The sequence below is a fragment of the Dama dama genome, chromosome 3 (assembly GCF_033118175.1).
Source record: "Dama dama isolate Ldn47 chromosome 3, ASM3311817v1, whole genome shotgun sequence".
Classification (NCBI taxonomy): Eukaryota; Metazoa; Chordata; class Mammalia; order Artiodactyla; family Cervidae; genus Dama; species Dama dama.
In genome coordinates, this window is record NC_083683.1 from 24,095,156 (window position 1) to 24,115,696 (window position 20,541).

General features: G+C 45.7%; 1 protein-coding gene across 2 annotated transcripts; it reads right to left on the reverse strand.

Moving 5' to 3' along the window:
- Positions 1-764: 764 nt before the first annotated feature.
- CSRP2 (cysteine and glycine rich protein 2) lies at positions 765-20,288 on the reverse strand. Of its 2 annotated transcripts, none has more exons than XM_061124937.1 (6): positions 20,169-20,288; positions 9,257-9,369; positions 6,095-6,263; positions 2,307-2,436; positions 1,601-1,694; positions 765-1,078 (listed from the first exon to the last, which is right to left on the reverse strand). In XM_061124937.1, exons 2-6 carry the CDS (start codon positions 9,366-9,368, stop codon positions 1,002-1,004), a joined length of 582 nt encoding a protein of 193 aa, XP_060980920.1. In that variant the 5' UTR covers position 9,369; positions 20,169-20,288; the 3' UTR covers positions 765-1,001. The 2 variants fall into 2 exon arrangements, with proteins under 2 accessions (XP_060980920.1, XP_060980928.1); XM_061124945.1 differs by having other exon boundaries at positions 20,156-20,176.
- Positions 20,289-20,541: the final 253 nt, after the last annotated feature.

Sequence of the window (20,541 nt, forward strand, 5' to 3'; positions counted from 1 at the left end):
AATGAACTAAAAGTTTCTGGAGAAATAATGAAAATATACCTCATATAGTCGAATATTCCTTTTCTACCTGAGCCAGCTGAATGTGCCACAACAATGTAACATTCTTTGCTGATTTTGCAGAACTGAAACTTGCAAGATAATCACCCATTTCCAGGATTAGTAATTCACCATCTTATCAGAGGAGAGTGGGGTCTCACTAAGCCTCAGATTCTGTAGCTGTCTACAGGTAGCTATTTGTAATGATCTAGATAAATCAAAAGAATTTTTAAGTGTTTTGTTGAACAGTGTGCTCAGCCTGGGTCAGCGTGCCTTTCTGAGAAGCTTGTTTAGAAGGGCTTCTATGGCCTCGCTGCTGGAGATTCTCCTTCTGTGGCGCCTAGGAACCTGCCTTCTCATGCCCTCAGGTGACTGGTGCAGGTTGTCTAGGAGCCGTGTTTTAGGAGGCGGCACCCAACAACAGGAGTGCGCCCACGGCGCTTGAGGGGGGCAGGCAGACAGGAGTTCTGCGCTGCTAAATGCCAGCTCTGAGGCGCTGGCGTGGTGGGCCTGTTGCCTAGCAACCCTCACTTAGGGTACACTTGCTGCTTAGAGAGCCATCTTTTCCAACAGCTGTAATGCAGAGATTAACCTGGCGAGTCAACCACGTAATGGGGCAGGTAGACGCTCTTTAACCAATAAAAATGCAGGTGGGGACCCACTGGTTAGTTTTATGCTAGCCAACATCACAGCACTCTTCCAAAAGGTTAACTGAAAGACACGGAATACCCAAATCAAGCTGAAGTTTTATTTAAAATGTAAAAGAAATAGTTCTTGAAATACTGATGAATAAAGTGAAAAGATATAGTCCTGTCTTCCTACTAGTCAGCCAGCCTATCCAAGTACAGGGCAACATACAGTACTTCAGTACTGTAGAATTTCACAGTAGTTTAGTGTTAGATTATCTGTGCCTAGATTATGTAGATTCTCAGTGTGTGATTTTTCTCGGTTCTGCGTTTGCACCTCTACTGAGCGTGAACAAGGGCTCCTGCTCCTTGGCCGTAGCCAAATCCTTTGGGCCCAAAGTTCTTCGCATAGCATCCTACAAAAAGAAAAGGGAAGAATTAGTGCAAGTCCATTAAGCTTTGCTAGCACTGCTTAAGACCCATGTATCAACAAACCTCCGTAAATTATAAAAACCTGCTGGCTATGCCTTACAGTAACTATCTTAGAGCTACAAATTTAAGTCTGAGTGTTCTAGTTCCCTAGGGTTCAGCTCATGGTCCCAACTGAGTTGCAAGTTGGGAGCAGACTAGTTATATATTTGTCTATTACCTTCATATATTCATATGTTTTGCTTAAAACATTTAAGTTGAAAGAAGACTGTTGTTTATGTAGGGGGTATTTTAAATGGCCGGGAACTTAACTTACTGTGTCCTCAAGAATGTTCTGTGGTCTTCTGTCACCTGTAAACATCTCTAGATCTTTTCAAATACCCAGTGGCACTATCCCCCACCTTTTCCCCATTTTCAGAGTATTTCCCCGCCCTGGTGGTGACATTTTCTTCACTAGTAGCCAATATGGGATATTCATATGGACAGCAATAACTGAAGTTAAATTATACCTTTACAATAGATTTCACCTTCTTTCTCAGTCAGAGTTGTTGACTCGAGACTCTTCCCACACTTGGCACATCGGAAACAGTTTTTGTGCCAGGGCTGGAAGAGAAGAATGAGTAAGTTTAGGAGCTGGAAGATCAAGCCCCCATGGGTCCTGACTGCTGTGGGAGAGCCCGGACCAGAAGGCTGAAGCCAGACCCTCTGCATGGCCGGCTGCCCGCAGAGGGGCTCAGTTCTAACTTCATCCACAGCACGCGGAGCAGGCGCTGTGCCACACAAGGGCCGTTTCCCGGAGCTGTCCACAAGCGCGCCTCAAGCATAGTGCTCCCTTTAAAGACTGCCTCCTCTGTGGTTGAGAACACTGCAGCTTAAAGAGGGGAAGTGTATCAGGGGCCCTGACTGTCACTGCTTCCTTCCTTTTTTTTTGTCCCTTTCACCACACTGAAAAACCTGTGGAGTCCAGGTTTGTTAAAAGTCTGGCCTTATTCGTTAACACCTTCCTAAGTGCCCCCTATGAAAACAAGTTTCTGTTAAACATAGATGTGATCTGTCAAACAAGGGGATCACTTCAAAAAATTACTGATTCAGATGGAAATCTGATTAAGAAAAAGTTTAATTCAAGGCATTGACGTATAAGGTACAGCGCCTGAGTGGACCCTGAAGGGGCCTGGGGGAGGGAGCAGAGAGCAGGCAACTAACTCAGCACCTCACCTTTCCCGCTCCAATGATCTTCTCAGCAGCGTATACGGAATCCCCACATCTGGAACACTTCTCGGCACCTCCGTATTTCTGAGCAAATTTAGAAGTGTTTGGGTTTGTTGTCGGCCTGTGAGGCTGAACACTTGTGGAAAGGGGAAAAAAGGAACTAGGTAAGATTTCCCTAAAGGCTCTCGGAAGCCACAAGGCAGACACAGCAGAACTCTGGGATGTAACTGCTCTACTGTCCTTGGCTGGAGGCCTCCACAGGCCAGGCCAGGGCAAAGGAGAAAGAAATCTCAGGGGCTAGCCAGTTATTATCTTAATCTATTTATGTGCTCATTATTACCAAGTCAGACAAGGCTCCAGACTTAAGTATCTGTCCCTCTGAGTCTAAACTCATCACAATTCATGGAATCCTCAGCACTAAACCTACCACAGCACCTATGTGCACCCCACATTCATATTATTGTTCACATAACACTGGAATTAACAGCTAGCTTCTCCACAAAAAAAAGAAAAAAAATCAGTGGTAGTTTAGGCAGTTAAGTTTCTGCATATAGGCAGAATTATGAAAATTAAGTATGTTTTACAGATTATTTAATTCCCCAATATATTCGGGGAAAGTATAAATAAATTACTTTCTTCATGGGAAAATATTTCAGAAAGTTTTCCTATTACTATGTGATCTGCCTATCTTTTACTTTTTCTCTGTATAGAGTGCTGTGTTTGTCACTAGATAAAACCTTATTTCCTTGTTCTGCAATTTCTCTCCATTCATTATATAGATGCACCTGCACACAGAACACCATTCTGGGCTCTGAACAGATTGAAAGGCTCCTCTAAAACCTTACACATGGGCTGAGCAGATAAGACAACAACAGTTAGCATTCAGCAAAGGGTAGCTAAGTGTCAGTTTTTCCACCTAGGAAAACAATCTTGTCCTAGTTATATTTTATTAAGTAACTTACATATATATTTTAAATTAAATAAATTAATTTAAAATAAACAAATTAAATAAATAAAATAAAATAATTCATTTAAAATAAATGTTTATTGAAAATACCACCTTTTCATAAGACAGTTTATTCAAACTTCACATGTATCATTAATATCTTCATCTCCAAGTTTCCTACATTTCCACTTACCTAAATTGTTTCATGCACAGCATTTCTTGAATCATGTTTGATGTGGCCACTGGAAATTTTATTCTAAGCAACAAATACCAATTCACAGTACTAATTCACAGGATTGAACTGTCTGTAAATAGGCATATTTTTAAAACTCCACAACCCACTGTATAAATATATATATATATATATATATATATATATATATATATATATATATATATAGTTCGCCCTCTTGATCCACAAGTTGTGCATCCATAGATTGATTCAGCCTCAGACTGAAAATATTCAAGAAAAAAATTCCAGGAAGTTCCAAAAAGCAAAACCTGAATTTACCACATAGCAGCAACCATTTACATAGCACTTACATTGTAATAGGTCTTATGAGTCATTTAGAGGTGATTTAAAAGTACCTGGGAGAGTGTGTGTAGGTGACATGCAAATACTACACCATTTTGTATAAGATCTGAGCATTCTTGGGTTTTGGTATCTGTAAGGGTGCTGGAACCCCCCCTGCAGATACCAAAGGATACCTGCACCTGCTTTGTGATCTTTAAAAGCTATTCACAATATCCAACACTTGTAGTTACATGTTCTCCAAGAAAAATTTCCAGATCTGCTAGGTATATTGAGAAGAACTTCATATGGATTATCTTCCACCTTCCTTCCAACAACCTCAGAAGGGAAAGTCGCTTAGTCGTGTCCAACTCTTTGCAAACCCATGGACTGTGACCCAGTTCTGTCCATGGGATTCTCCAGGCAAGAGTACTGGACTGGGCTGCCGTGCCCTTCTCCAGGGGATCTTCCCGACTCAGGGATCAAACCTGGGTCTCCCACATGGCAGGCAGTTTTTTTGTGTGTTTTTTTTCACCCTCTGAGTCACTAGGGAACTAACAACCTCAGAAGGTATGGTTAATAGTTACCTTGAATGTCAGATGAGGAAACATGGGCTAATGTGTTGAATAACCTGCTGAAAGGCTAGAGCATTAGTAAATTGGTGAGCCTGAACTAAAAAAATGCAGGTCTGCCCCAGTGAAGATGTACCTGCCCCCTCAGTGTGGCCTCGTCAAGAAAGTCTCCTGGAGCTGTGTGCCCCCCACGCCTGGCGCTCTGACCACGCACCGTGAGGGCCATCCCGACCACAGCTGCTCCCAGGGGGCAGTCACTGGGAGAGGCGTCCAGAAGAGGAACCCCTGCACCTGGTCCTGCTGGGTGCGTGGCACAGGGCCAGGCTAACGCAGGGATGAGGTGAAGGCACAGATCAACACAGGCCAGCTTGGAACACTGGCCAGTTACTGGAGAATGTGAAGACGAGCAGATAAGCACGGGCCACGGGTCCTGGTGACACTTTTGGGGTCATGGATGAGCTTAGTTTAGGGGGGAAGCTGGACAGATCTGTGTTTGAAATAAAATCTTGGGAAACAAGAATGGATTTTAACAGGTTGGAAAAGAAGAGCAGAACAAGAACAGTGAACTTTAACCAAGTCAGAGGTAAGCTGGCCTTCCTGCAAGTGATGGCATGCAGCAGGGAATGAGTCAGTCCTGGTAAAACTGACTCCCAGCAAGGCCCTGTGGCTCAGAGAGGAGAAGAAACGAGAGGTGGGCTTCGACGCAGAAAGGAGCACAGGTTTGGGGCCAAGAGGACAAATGTTCACATCCTGGCTCTGCTGCTTACCTGTGTGAGCTGAGCCTTAGTGTCCTGCAGGGACAGAGTACCTAAACTCAGAGTTACTATGAAGATTACACAGAATGAACATAAATGTTCAGCACACATTATTTCAGGCATACCATAGTGCTTTGTATTTAAGATTATAAGCTTTGGAGTTACACTATTCCAGGCTCTACAGTTAACTAGCAGTGTGACTGTAGGCAAATCACTTAATGCTGTCTTTCTTTGTTCCTGAGTAAGATGGGAAACCCTACTTTATAGGACTGCGAGAACTATATGAGTTACCATATATTATTGCATGGTGTCCAGTCTAGAATAAGGGCACAATTAATGGCCTTATCCAAGAGAAAGGCCATCTTACAGGATTATTATACTACTTTTGGCTTCTTCAGTATAAAAATGGATGTGAAAAATATGAAGTTCTAATGAGGGAATTATTGAGTCAACAATAGAATTTAAGTTTCACGTGAAGAAATTAGTGTCAGTATGAATCACTAAAATTTAGCAGATTTATTAGCACTTGGCTTACTTGGGTACTGACACTTTTAATAGCAACTCATCTCATAGAATCAAATACAGGAAATAATTTCCAGTTTTAAGTAAGCTAAAGTCATGTCTTGGTGAGGAAGCATTCTGGCAAGGAGGGAGTGACTGAGGAATTGTCGGCAACTGCATGACTGCACAGGAGAAATGCATCTCTGGATTCCGACACCGCATCTGACGTCTTTGAAGTGCTGTGAAAGTGGTACTTGCTTTTGAGAATATCATGACTCCTTGCTACACCTCAGAATGCTATAAACCAGGACTGGAAATCACTAGAATAATCAATAAGAACTTGGCCAGGTCTAAAACTGTCCATTATTTCAAGCTTCAAGAACAGCAGTAAATCTGAGTCATTGTCTTTGATTATTTCAAGCTAAAAACCTGGAAACGCCAAGATTCCCCGTTGCTCAAGCCACGTGAATCGCCACTGCTCCTCCCTGGCGGTCAGAGTCCTGACTCACCTCTCGGGCTTGATGCCCAGCCGCTCGCCCCGGTCCATGTTGAGCGTGCCCGCGCCCTGGCCGTACCCGTAGCCTTTTGGCCCGTACTTCTTTCCATAGCAGGATTTGCAGTAGATCTCTTCATCATGAATTGCCACTGTTGTACTATCTAAATTCTTCCTGCAGACCACTGAGGGGGAAAAAGTTAGACTTTAAGAATGTGCCAAAGATGCCTTTTTCCTTAGAACAAAGATAACGCTGACACAAAACTTAGAAACGGGAAAGGCAGAGGCGCTCAGTCCTGCTGTATTCTCTGGTTCCCAAAAGTCACACAAATGCTCTGCCTTCCCCCACCTGTATGATGGTTTGCATTAGAATGTGCAAATCAGAAAAAGAGACACAGATGTACAGAACAGACTTTTGGACTCTGTGGGAGAAGGCGAGGGTGGGATGTTTTGAGAGAACAGCATCGAAACATGTATATTATCTATAGTGAAACAGATCACCAGCCCAGGTTGGATGCATGAGACAAGTGCTCGGGCCTGGAGCACTGGGAAGACCCAGAGGGAGCGGGTAGAGAGGGAGGTGGGAGGGGAGATCGGGATGGGGAACACATGTAAATCCATGGCTGATTCATCTCAATGTATGACAAAAACCACTACAATATTGTAAAGTAATTAGCCTCCAACTAATAAAAATAAATGGAAAAAAAAAAAGAAGTACATTAGAATGTGAACATCCTGAAGCCTCAGACTTGGTGGCAGGATGTGCCCCCCAGGCGGGAGTGAGAGAAGTTTCAGAGATGACTGATAACCTGCACAAAGCAAGGAAGCTAGCACTTTGTGCCCAGGCTTTTGCTCCCAGCCCTCAACACCCAGCCTTTTCATTCCCTTCATCCAAGCATTGTTAAGGAACAAAAGGGCAGGAGTGCCTGGGCAGGCGGCGGGGCTGCCTCTGCAGCAGCTCCTCCTCCCCCAAAAGCACCTCCTGGGATGCACACAGTTTTAAATCCAGAATTCTAGTTGTCATCACTAGTCTGGAAGGGGAAAAAAACAGTCTTCCCTCATCTCACCAGCGGCTTCTCCAGCAGTGATAAGTACGTCTGAAAATCGTCAAGTGGTTTCAAGTCTGATTTCAAGTGGTTTCAAGTCTTCCTTCAGTCCCAAAGGGGAACACATTCTTTCTTGATGGATTTCTTACCACAAGACATTTCCACGTATCCCACTTCATAAAACTGCCAAATGTCATCAAGTTTTATCCAGACATTATTTCACTTTCTAAAACTTCAATTAAGCTGGAGGGAAAAAGAATTGTGAGAAAGCTCACTGGTGGCACAGTTGGGCAGCAGGAAACCCCACATTAGTGCAGCAGGAGAGGGGGTTTTCTGCCCCCCTTTTTCTTAAAGAGGGAGAAATGAAAAGAGGAAAGACAGAAAGAAGGGCAGGGAAAGGCTGCTTCAGAGCAGAGCTCGATGATGAAGTTTCTGTTATCTTAGAGTGAAGTCCTCTCTGGTAGAACAGAATGACATCATCATCTTTGAACCTTGATGCTGAGGCTCAAATACTGACATACGGATGTCTGCCTAAAGACAGTTAACCTAAAATTGTACACTGCTAAAGAACAAACACCCTTCACAGAATGCACAGAAAACTAACTGTTAACACATATCTATGAACCAGAACAAGTTTAAATATGTGAAATTTTTACTACAGAACCACCCTCTCCCCCTAAGGCCTAATCTGTATTCTATGCAGTAAAATTCTAGGTCCACAAACTATTTCCTTAAAAGGCTTTAGGAGAAAAAAATTAAAAGGCTTTAGTCAGCAGAGGCAAATATTAGGAAAGAGTAATAAAAATGACCAGTAATGACCTTGACATTGAATAAACACTGGCTTGATTATGGTGTAGACATCATGGCTTAACCTAGAGGAGACTAAGAACAATTTTTCAAGTATCTGCATTTCCTCTCTGTTCTTACACTCTCTTGGTACAAAGCTGTGGAAAAATCAGATTCCTTTAAAAGAAAATTAACTTATAAGAAGAAATGGTTAAACCAAATCTGAGACGTGCTAGCTGTTACGGAGGCTACAGAGCAGACATTTCATATGTTGTGTCTGTATTCTTTGTAACTGCAATTTTCATGTTTCTGATCGCCTGCAAAGCAGTTGCTGTATAAAAAGGTCCAGACGCCTTCAGTGTTGGTGCCTAGAAGGAAAAGGATGACTAAAATTTGTGAGGGACGCTCTTTCTAATTATTCCTTAGTGTAACTAAATTTTTTTTTAAACATACAGAACTCCTAACAGTAGTTTTCACTGCACGGCACTCTAGAGATGGCAGATAGCTGCACGGATGGTTGGGTTCCTCATGTGACAAATCCTTCATTAAAGAAAATGTTGTCGTTTGAATCAGAAACTGATTAACGTCGAGCTTTCTGAAGCAGCTCCTCTCCTGTTTGAAGACTGAAGACCTGGCTGTCCTCAGGAGGAGTCTGCAACCTGGTGGGTGAGGGGGCTTCTCTCCTATCCCCTCTCTCCTTATCAGGTACTGCTCGTCCTTGGAGCAGACGGACATGTGCGGTTTAATGGGCTACTTCCTGTCTCCATCAGACACTGCTCATTCTCCATCCAGAAACAACAGGAATTCCCCACAAATTCTATGGTATTCTCATTTCCTTAGTTCCTTTCCCTCAAATTTAGGACATCAATAACAAGAAAGAACTGTAAACATTCACTGTCAAGAGAAGTTAGGATCTGAGCTTCTAGACATGTGAATTTGAACGAATGACATGCTGAGAAACCGGCCAGTAGGTTTCAAGGAGGAGCAGCTCAGCCAGGACGAGAAAGCCCGGGCGGACGGGGAGTGAGCCGTTCATCCGGGGATCGGAGCCAAGCCCCGGGGATGCGCCAGGGACTGTGCGGGGCGCCAAACCACAGACACGGGCGCGCTCTGGGCGCAGCGGGGGAGACAGACATGACAACGAATAACGTGCACCGGAGCCTAATGGAGAGGAGGTGCCGTGGGGACGCAAGGCTGGGTGTCTGGGTCACCGTCCTCGCTGGGAGGCTGGGCGCATGCACCGTCCAGGAGGACAGGCAGGCAGAAGCCACTGGGACCGGGGTGTCGGCTTTGTTAACAGCATCTTCTGCCTGAAGCAGGTGGATGGGGGATCTCAGGAGACTCACTGCACAGAAAGCAGCAGCGGTGGAAGCTCCGGCCGTCACACTGCACCTCCTCGGCGTGGTACACGGTCCTCCCGCAGGCCCCGCACTTGTTGCCGCCTCCCCAGACAGGCATCCTGCGGAAGACAGCCTCGTTAGGACGGGCCCCCACCCGACGCGATGCCGCACAGGGTCCCCGGAGGGCTGCTGACACCCGGGGGACCGCGTTCATTTCTCTATCACCTGCCCCGACCACATCTTTCAAAGACGGGCGGGTCCTCCAGCATAACCTCATCTCGCCTCCCAAATTACAGCTCTTCCACTAGGAAGCCGGGTTGTCAGGCACAGGTTTTTTTTTCTGCTGCAGGACAAAGGACAATACAGCCGTGCACGTCGCCAGGCACAAACCAAACCGCCCCGCACCCACAGGGTTTAAGAAAGCAATGTAGGAGTGGAAGGGCCAACGCTGCCGCCAGCCGCAGCGGCTGTGATGAGCTCTGAAAACTCAGCTCAAGGGGAGAGCTTTTTGTTACACGTTTACATCATCGTAACACCGCCAAACTCTTAACCACTTAACATACACAAGCTACGACACACTCTCTAGGAAGGAAGTGCTGGATGGCCCGGTAACATTAAGTTGGATATCTTCTGTAAAGTTCTGGGGGGTCACGGCATAAACAGTTGTTTATCTGACTAAGCACAACTGCGTGGGTGGAGCCTGGCTGTAACCACAGCAGACCTCCATCCAGATGGCCACTAATCCCAGGGTCCTCCAGTCCAGCCAACAGCTGGCTGTCCCTCTCTGATGGGCCTGTCCATCCATACAAAACATGTTACCTAGTCCCTTCCTGGTGAAGTGAATTGTTCATTGAGCGTCAGAATAACCTAAGCAGTGTGGCCTGATGGGGCTTCCCAGGTGACTCAGTGGTAAGGAATCCACCTGCCAAAGCAAGAGACTCAGGAGATGTGGGTTTGATCCCTGGGTCAGGAAGATCCCCTGGAGGAGGAAATGGCAAGCCACTCCAGTATTCTTGCCTAGGCAGTCCCATGGACAGAGGAGCCTGGGGGATACAGTCCATAGCAACGCAAGAGTCGGACACGACTGAGCGACTGATCACGCATGCAGTGTGCCCTGGGAGCTGGGTGGAGCAGCTGGAAGTCAAAATCCTCGGCTGTCTTGCTATGATGTAGGGCAGCGTGGTCTCATCTCTTTCTCAATGAGTTGGTCTCCCTGGACCGTTTAAAATGCCTAGTTCTGAATGGCCAACCTGCTCGAGTGCCTTTGCCAGTTAAGAGTTCTCCTGTAAAGACAGCATGTTATGTCAGCCCCGCCGTAGCGACAACACAGTATCTAAAAACAAAGTACAAGAATCCCTTTGGCTTCCACCATCATTTCCAGACTTCCCTTCAGTCACGGGCGTTTGCAGCCCTTGTCTGTTGCATCCCCTTGGATGAGCGGCTGGCCTCTATAGAAGTATTCATAAAGCTTGCTAAGAAAGCTGGGATGTCCTGACTAACTCAAATCTGGCTAGAAAAAGAAGGGACAGGGGACAGCCTCTAAGCAAAAAGCTGAAGAATCTTCAGTCTTAAGATAAAAAGGAGGGTGGAGAAAATGCCCATCCCACTTACCATCCTACACCGTTTAGACCATCCAGAACGTAAGGCTTCCTGAACACTGAGATGAGGTCTTTCCACAGGAAAGCCTGACAGAATCAGTCACCGTTTTGGGCACCCTGCTGGTACCCAGCCTTCCCTGGCTTCTCTTCTGGGAATAGTTTCCCCAGATTCTCTCCAGGGAAGCAACCATCTCTTTCTTGGCACATATGGTCTAAGAGACTGACTTACTAAGATGCAGTTTCCTGGTGACAGTCCACAGTGCTTGCTACCAATTCAAGACAACATTCAGGTAAGTGTTTAGAAACCTTTCCCCAATTTTATGCCACAACAGTCAAGAGCATGATCAGTGGACTCATCTTGTTGGACAGAGGCCAGTCGGACAGTCAGTCTCTATTTGGGAATTAAAGAGAACAGTCCTTCACCACAGACGGTCTGAGAAGCACTGGGTTAGAGGTGTTTGCCTCTACCCTCCACTCCAAGGCCAGACATGCAACTCGTCACACCAGTCAGATCACTGCATCCCCCATGGTGACTGGTTTAGGACCAGGCACAGGACCCCAGGCCAGTTCAATGGAAGTGAAACCTGGTCTTTGGTTTAGAACTGGGCGAATGCAGGAGGGGAGTTGCTAGCAGCTGTCTGCAAGGAAACTTGAGAAGGAACCCAGCATAGAGGAAAACAGAGAAACCAGATGCTTTTCAGCTTCACCTCGTTGTATCCCGTGCTCTTCAGTTATATGAGCCAATAAATTCCCTTTGGGAGACACAGCCCCTGGTCCCAGAAATAAACAACAGCAACACACAAAGAGATACACCAAGGCCTGACTGATGGGACCAGTTATCTCCATACTGTTGGCCTCAACTTGCAGAAAGCCTATTTCCCTTGTTCAGACAGGAACAGAGTAGTTCCTGGGGTCCACATGTTACCAGGCTCCTGTGAAGGCGTCCTATAGGATCGATACCCAGCGCCAATGAAATATATCTGCACGCTGTCCTTCAGTAGTGGCATAAATCTCTCATTCCCATCCCTGGAGACAGGTGCTTAAATCCAGTGTTTAAATCCACAGTGAAACCTGAACCCGGCTGCAGAACTCGACACAGAACTTGGCTCCAACAGCCTGCCCTGGCTTGAGCCTGGAGCTGAATTAATGTAACGACCTTGCCCCGTGGCTCCAAAGTTACCTGTGTTCTGGAACGCTCACAGATACAACAGACATCTGTTGGAAGTAACCCCGTGATTCTGAGGAATCCAAACACCAAAGCCAGACTTGTAGGTAATGATGCTGTAGTAACTTAAAATCGGATCCCAAACATCAACAGCCTAGCTGGCTTTTAAAATACATCATCGTCAAGGCACTTTTCATCACATTCGGAAGTGTCATGGAAACGCCAACCTGTATTATATTTACTTTGGAGCAATCACCTGTAAGGAGTCAGACTTCTATCAAGACTAAAACTGTCCTGGATTTTCTTTGAATAGCACTTAAAAATACATCAAAACTAACTCATCACTCTATGTTTCTCTCTACTGTAGAGCAACTCAGGACTTTTAAAAAAGGAAGAATATCCTCCCTTTTCTTATGCAATTCAGGGTTACTTAAATTCACTTCTTGTAAGTCAAGTCTGATTCCTACCGTACACAGCATGCCAGTCAAATCTTTTGGGGAAATACCTATCCAATATCTGTTCAGCTTAGCATTTTAAGAACTTCTTCCTTTGGGGGTGGGGACCACAGTTCTGTCTCCTCCCCACCATCTACCAGAGTATTTGGCACATGTTAAAATATGTAATTTCTATTGTTTTCAAAGAATCCTTCCATTTTCAATTTGTTTGTACACTTCCCAATTCGATCTTATGAAGACAGTGGTGGCACTGTCCTGCTTTTCTCCGTCACGTTCTTGGATTCTCAGCACAATTTCCAAATCATTAACTTTTTAAAAATTGCACTCCGCTTAAAGGCTTTGCTCAGGGTTTCTGAATTACGCTCCCTGTGGGCCAGGCTCATAGGGCATCCTCAGAGAGATTCAGTTGGGTTTATGTTTATTGGTTAAGCCGGATAGTAGGTAGCTGGGTGTTTCTTATGTTATTCTCTGTTTCGTCTGAAATATTTTGTAATGGAAGGAAAGAAGGAGGGAAAAGAAGGAAGGGAGAGATGAAGGAAAACATTGATTTAGACAGACCTGGGTTAATTTCACTATTTTAATGGTTGTGCAATCTTTGGCTTTCTTATCTGCAAAAGAGGGGGGGGAAGGTAACCCTCTCTACCTCACAGAGATATTGTGAAGATAAAACACAAATACATAAATTTCTTGGCAGATATCCAGTAACTGGCAGCTTGAGGATGGGGGGAGCGTCTTATACTGTCCACCCTGCCAGTAGTCTTCCTAGAGGAAACTCCCGGACCAGCACCCACAGGACACAGCTCAGAGCAACAGCCAGTAGAGAAAAGTTACCTGATCAGTCACTCATAAACCTTCTTCTGGGACACTGCAATGCGCCACAAGTACAGTTGGCGCTTGTGGGGACTATGAGATGAAGTTCGGATTCACACCGTTTGGGTGTGCCCCTCTGCACATTTGCTAAATGTGGCAGAGGGAAATGGGGCCATCTTCTGTTTCTGTCGCTCTTGGCACTGCTATGCATATGTTAAAACACACACACACAAACCCAAAGCTTCATTTTTCCTACAAGCCCCTGGCTGCACTACTCCACAGCAGCTGACATGAATCACAGCAGACTGGATTTGCACTGAGCAGTCTGCATGCCTTTCCCTTATCCTATGCGTTAATTTACAGAATGGTAAGAAAACCCCACGTTACACATACCTTGCAAAAGAGGCCACACTTGGGCTAATTCAGGTTTTTCGTCTTGTTCTTTGGTTCTCCTTACCGGAAAGAGTTCCAGCACTAGGATTTATCCACTGTGCTGGATGAAAAAACCTGATTTTCATCCAAACACCTATGTGCAGTTTCTCTTTGCTGCTTCTCGCTAGTTTAAAGGCACCACACCCAGAATTCATAAGACTTAGCCCAAGAAGAAACTTACTGTCGTCTAAATCTGAGTCACCGTGTGGTAAAGTTAGCTCATTCTCTAGATGGCCAGCGGCCACAGGGATCATCCTCCCCACCTGTGCTGCGCTAACTGCCTTCTTTTAGGATCTGAATGACGCACATCCATGAATTTCAAGTCTCCATGTCACCACCTGCAATTTAAGTTAATTGCTCTGATGCCGAGTGAATCGTTCATACACCTAGATTCTAAATGCTTCCAGAAGATCTGCCATTTTACGACTACATGCAGGTCTTTGTTATTATACTAGAATCTTTGTTATTATACTATAACCTAACTTCCCAAGAGGAGAATCTACTATAAACCAGTTTTATTTTGAGCCACATCCAGATGGGGTCACTTGTTAAAGAATATGTAACTGTCCCCAATTACAGTGGTTTTTAAAGAGGCTAGAGTTTGAGAGCTGTAAATAATTGGAAATTAAGCTTCACGGGCATTCATGTATGAATGCCCATTCTAAAATTTTCTTCTTCAACCCAAACTACCTTCTTATTAGTCTACTTCCCTTGTCTGAGTGAGACTGAATCTGAGTGATGCTCTCCATGTTCCACTGGGCTCCTTCTACCAAAGCCAGATCCTCAAGCTGGCCTTCAGGAGAGCTCAGCCTCAGGGTGAACTAAGAAAACGGATTTTGGAGTCAACAAACTCACTTCCCTCATATGCAAAATGCCTTTCATATAGAATTGTTAAGAGAATCAGATGAGAAAATGTCCTTATAGTCAGCCTCTAATGATTGGTAGCCTTTACCGTTGGTATTTAGCCAGGTTCAGTCTTTGTTATCAATACTCATCTTCTACCCATCTCAGAGTCCATGTATTCCTCCATTATACCCATAATCCCTCTAACATCAGGAAAACTGACTTCCCTCCCTCATCCAGTTAACTCCTGACTTCATTTCTGAATCTCAAGTAATTCTTCCAGCATAGGAGCAGCTAATAAACACTGTAATGCTGTGCCGTTTATGAAGCTCTCCTACAAATCTATTAGCTCAGCATCTTACAAGCCATATCCTGGGTCGGGAGCTGAGGATCAAAGGGTAAAGGAAGAGTGCCAGTTTCTCAGGGAGTCCTACTTTGGTGGTAGAAGTATGTAAACAAGTAACAGCAAAATAACATAACCCAAAGCCCAGGCGCATGGAGAAAGGGTTTGGGAAGTCTATCGACAGAGGGATGCCGGAACAGTTTCATCTTGTTCACTGATACGAGTTCCTGCAACTATGCCAAAAAAAGATTCCAGAGATCAGTCAAGGTTCTGAATTCAAGATTATTATTTAATGTCTGCTATAGAAACTGCAGTGCACACACCGCCTCTTAAGTCATTCCTGGAGTAAGATAAAGTGTGGGACTCAGAATCAGTCACTTGTAAGCTTGCAAGTCAGTGATCAGCTCTGCTACCTTAACCAAGTTCCTGACCCCCTGAGCCTCTATGTCTTCAGCTACAACTTGGAATTGGATGAGCAGTCTCTTTCTCATAGGACGACTGTTAAGGATCTGACGAGGTATTAATAACATTTGTAAAGTTCCTGGCAGAGAGCCTGTGCTCCATAAATGTGGGCCTCCTTTTCCTTCAGGAGTGCCAGTAGGCCTGAAATATGGTTACCAAATGTTCAGGGTTAACTGACTTGCTCAGATCAGTGACCTCCAGAGATGCAAATATAGGTTCAACCACTCATGTCTGACCCCAGAACCACAAGCTGTCCTCCAAACTCTAGTATCTGATTTAAGGGTGGAGAACATTCAGATCACTGGAGCATGAACTATAACTTACACCCAGGAATGCCTTCCATTCTGGTGTCTTCAACCATCCAGCCAGCAGTGGTTTAGTTTTAGTGAAACATCAGTCAAATAAATTCAATATAGTCTATTTGAATTTCATTGGTATTTTTAGGTTGAATTGGTAATTTTTGGTTTCACAGTTATGAGTCACTTAATAATCTATACCTCAGCTTTCCCACTCATACAGTGTAATGATAATGATAATCCTCAGCTGTCATGAGGATTAAGTAAGTTAATATAAGTAAACTACTTAACATAAGTATAGTAAGCTTTACCTTTGATTGATTTTTCTTAGTCGTGTCCAACTCTTTGTGACCCCATGGACTGTAGCCCACTAGACTCCTCTGTCCATGGGATTTCCCAGGCAAGAATACTGGAGTGGGTAGCCATTCCCTTCTCCAGGGGATCTTCCCCACCCAGGGACTGAACCCATGTTTCCTGCATCTTCTGCACTGGCAGGAGGGTTCTTTACCACCTGGGAAGCCCCTTTACATAACTATTTCTAATTATTGCTACTTATCACATGGCAGACATTATTCTAAGTGCTTTACAAATATCGTCCAATCTCAAAACTGCCTTATGATATAAATAAGCAGTATCTCCATTTTTAAAATGAGAAAATAAGCGGATCAGATAACCAACCTAAGACCTTTTGGCAAATAAACAGTAGTTGTGGCAGATCAATCTCAGTGTGACTGTATGTAAAAACCATACAAACATTAAATTGTCTGAGTAAATATCTTGTCGTTTGCACAGATTCTGGATTGCTGTGGCTGGCAGACGGAGGTCAGTGACCGAGTTGAGAGCGTAGTCGTATTCTAATGGGTGATCTGGCAGCTAGTCTCCAAATCTGTGTTAGGGATTTTGCTGTCCTCCAAGGTGAAGACATGCGTGGCAACAGGATATAGAATTAGCAGTGAATGGTGAGGGTGAGGTGAACACAGGGGTGCTTGTTGGGCAGAAGGGAGGTTTCCCTCAGTAGGAGGATGGACTTGGGGGAGCACAGAGGAGTGTAGGGTACTTTTCGGTTGAGAGCAGCAGTCTGGGTGTGAGGTTAGCAGAGAGGACACTTACAGTGTTGTATTACTTTCTGCTGTAGAACAAAGTGAATTAGTCACAGATGTGTACATATAGATATACCTCCCCCCTCCCACCTCTCTAGGTCATCACAGAGCACCCATCTGCGCTCCCTGTGCTATATGGCAGGTTCCCACTAGCTATCTGTTTGATACGTGGTAGTGTATATATATCAATGCTACACTCTCAACAAGTTCTTTTTAAATTGGGTATTTTCTGTCCTGCTGTGGGAGGGGTGAGGGTTCGATGCTGTTTTTCTCTTCTGGAAAAGCAGCCACGACGAAACCTTACTGGGAAGACATCCGGCCAAAATGTATTCAACGGTATGTGTCGTCTTCCTGTTAGTCAAGGACAATTAGTAGTAGTGTGGGCACAATGAGATGAGCAACAAAGGAACCTGATGGCCTTTGCAAAATGTTTACAATACACATCTTTTGGTTCTTCCTCTAAGACTTACATTAAAATGTTCAACAATCAGAACTTGTGCCTGGCTCCTCCACAATCCATTTTGAGAAAACTCCCCCTAAGTCAAGGTTCTTAACCTGAGGTCCACAGATTCCCTGAAATTCTGGGGATAGGTGAACTTGGTACCATGAACTTTACTTTATGTACTTAAAAAGTTTGAGAAGGGGTCCAGAGGCTTCACCAGACTGCCAAACAGTTCCATGACATGAAAAAGTTAGGTAGTGCCATCCTGAGTAATCGAGACCCCAGGTGCAGGGAACCCCATCCAAGAGAACACAAGGGATGCCCGGCGATACAAGCCCAGGAAATGACACAGTTGAGGAAACCTGCAAAAGGGAAGAAAGCTGGCCTCCAAGCAAGGCCCAGGCAATACTGTCCAAGGCAGCACTCTCCCAGAGGAGGCTTTCATGGATAGCCATTTACCCCTGTGTTCAACAAAGTACAGGATAGTACAAGGAACAGCGTGCCTTCGAGAACCCCTGCAAGGTAAGTGCTATTACACCCATTTTATAAGGTGACGTAACAGACCCAAGAGTAAACTAACTTGCCTAAGGTCATCAAAGCAGTGAGTGCTGAAGCTGGGATGTGCATTTGGGCCCAGCCGGTCAGTCCTGTCCTTCTCACCATGCTATATGCCTCCTCTCCTGCAGCGGGAGTGCTGACCCCGCTCATCTGATTTACCTGATTTTTGACAGAGAAGAAAAATTAGAGGCCCAGATCTCCACATTCAGTGGCATTGAGGTTTCTCAAGCTCATTTATTACTGCCAAGCTTTATTCTATGCCATCGTTCTTGCTGTTTTAGTGTAAAATAGAGTTTCCTCAAAATCCAAGTGAGTTGGCGGTTTCATCAGGACAGACCTCCAAAGAGTATGGCTTTTCACTTCAGTATTTGGCACATACCAGTATCAATCAGTATTTGTGAATACATTTAGAGGAATCCATTAAAAAATTCAAGATAGAAACTGTAGCTCCAATCTGCTAATACTTATGTGGCTTGAGTCCAATTAAATCTTTGTTTTCTATGATTGCAATCTTACTCAAACTTTCATTCATTCATTCAGTTACCCAGTATGGTTCTGGTCCAACAGTGTTTAAGATACCCAAGCAAAGTTCTGTGAATTTCAAAGACTCATGAGATGCAGACCCTGTCTCTACCTAACTTCACTCTGAAAGAGAAAAGGAAACTAGAATTCAGAGTAGAAAGAACCTTGAGAAATACTGGTAAAGTATCAGAGGCAATCAATTTTAGAGGGCAATGACCAATGAAATAGTGGGGGGAGACCACAGAGGACTTGATAAAATTTGTTCTGGTTTGGTATGCAGTTTTTAAAGTATGTCTTGAATACATATAGTTCTAAAGTATGTCAGTCTGTGACCTTCTGAGACAGTCTGTGGAGTGTGTTTCTCTCTAAATACTCCACTTCTTACCTAATACTTTCTCAGTGAATTCTTTCTGAGATGAGGCATCAAGAACCTGGGTTTCATTAAGTCCTGAGACCAGGAGCTAAGGCCCTCCCACCCAGGTAGAGGATGGAATAATGATATTGACACACCCCGGCCCCCAACTTCAATAGACTAAGGCTTGGACTCTGTTGACCTCTGTCCCAATTCTATGTTGAATTCTCCTTTGCTCGAGCCCCCTCATGAATACCCATGTGCCCTTAGGTTAAAACTTCCCCAGTTTTGCTGTTGGGGAGACACTGCTTTGGGAAAGTATTCTCCTTCTTTGCTACAAGTAACAATAAACCTCTTTCTCTCTCTCTCTCTCACACACAGAGTATGTGAAATTTACCCTTTTAGAATCTATTGCCCAGCTCTTTCCTGAAAATCTGAGTCAAATTATAGCCAAGTCTGGGGCTGTCCTATTTGAATTCTTGGCATTTTTTTAAGTAGAGCTTTAAAACAGGTTAATTAGAAAAGTTAAGAATTATAGAGGCCATTTTTACTGCCCGAGTTAAAAAATTACCCAAAATAAAAAGTATTTATAAAATGAAAATGAAAAATAAGTCTGGTCTCTGGACCGCGAATAAAGCAGCTTAAACATTTTGAGTAACCATTTAAACAGATACCGTTCTACAAAAGTGCAGGCTGGGCGGTGGGGGTGGGGTGGGGCAGACGTGGGTGTCTCCTGACTCAGAAAAGCCCCCTCCCCCCTCCCCCCTGGGGGCTGCCTACGTGGAGTTTTGGAACCGCAGTTGTGATTTTCAGAACCTGTTGCAGAATTTACAACCAAGCATTCTTGCTTTCCCGGTTTGTACCTGAATCGTGGAAAGTTCCGGAAAAAGCTGGGGCTGATCGATATGACGTTTCACTCCTGTTCCTCCAACATTTAAGGTTCGGTGCCCGGTGGGCAGAGGCCACCGAACAACGGGGCTACCAGGAGCTCTGCACCGCAACAGAGGAAGCATTCTGGGTTCAACCGGCTATGGAAGCCCCCTGCTCACCCCCAGGGCTCCGAACCAGTCCCTGGGCAGGTCGCCCTCGGCGCATAGCACATTCGGGGCACAGGAGACCCCAGGACTCGGATTCCGCCCTCCCCTCCGCGGAGAGAGAATGCGCCACTGGACGAGCGGGCCCAAGGCTACTAAAAGGCGGGTTAGCAGCCACGCGAAACTCTCGACCCTACCTCTCCCTCGCGGAAAAACCGGTATGGAGATCACGCACCATTATTTCTCTGCCCAGGGGACCCGGGATCCGAGAGCAGGGCTCGGGCGGCCGCGGGGACCAGGGCAGGTGTGTGGAGAGGGATGGCGGAGATCGGGGCGCATAAGTGAGGAGGGTGGCTGGGGTACCGAATGGGTATCGCGATGGGAACATCGGAAGAAATGGGAGGGGGCGCCCGCAGGGTGGCCTGAGGATCCGGGGGGCTGAGGGGAACCCCCACCCCTTGGATCGGCGGAACACCCCCATCGCCTTACTCACTCCGGTTACTCACTCGAATCGGAAGGAGGACCACGCTGAGCGATCGAGAACAGCTCGCAGAAACTGCGGCGGGAGTCTGGCAGTAGGGTCGGCAGCGCCTGTACCTTTTAAAGCTCTGCGGGCGTGGCCTCTGAACGCCCCGCCCCCAATCGCGGCGCCCCCGCCCCGCCGGGCACCTTTTTAAGCCCCGTGGGCGTGGCCTGTGTGCGCCCCGCCCCCGCCCCGCCGCGCCGGGCGGCCTCCCGGGCCCGCCGCTAGGACTGGGGGCGTCTGGCGAGAGCGCCGCGCGCGGCGGGGCTCCGGAGTGAGGCCGGAGAGACAAAGGCAGAATCCCGCCTCTTCCTGCTGCTTCCCGCGCGCCCGGCGTCCCCCACCGTACCGGGCCC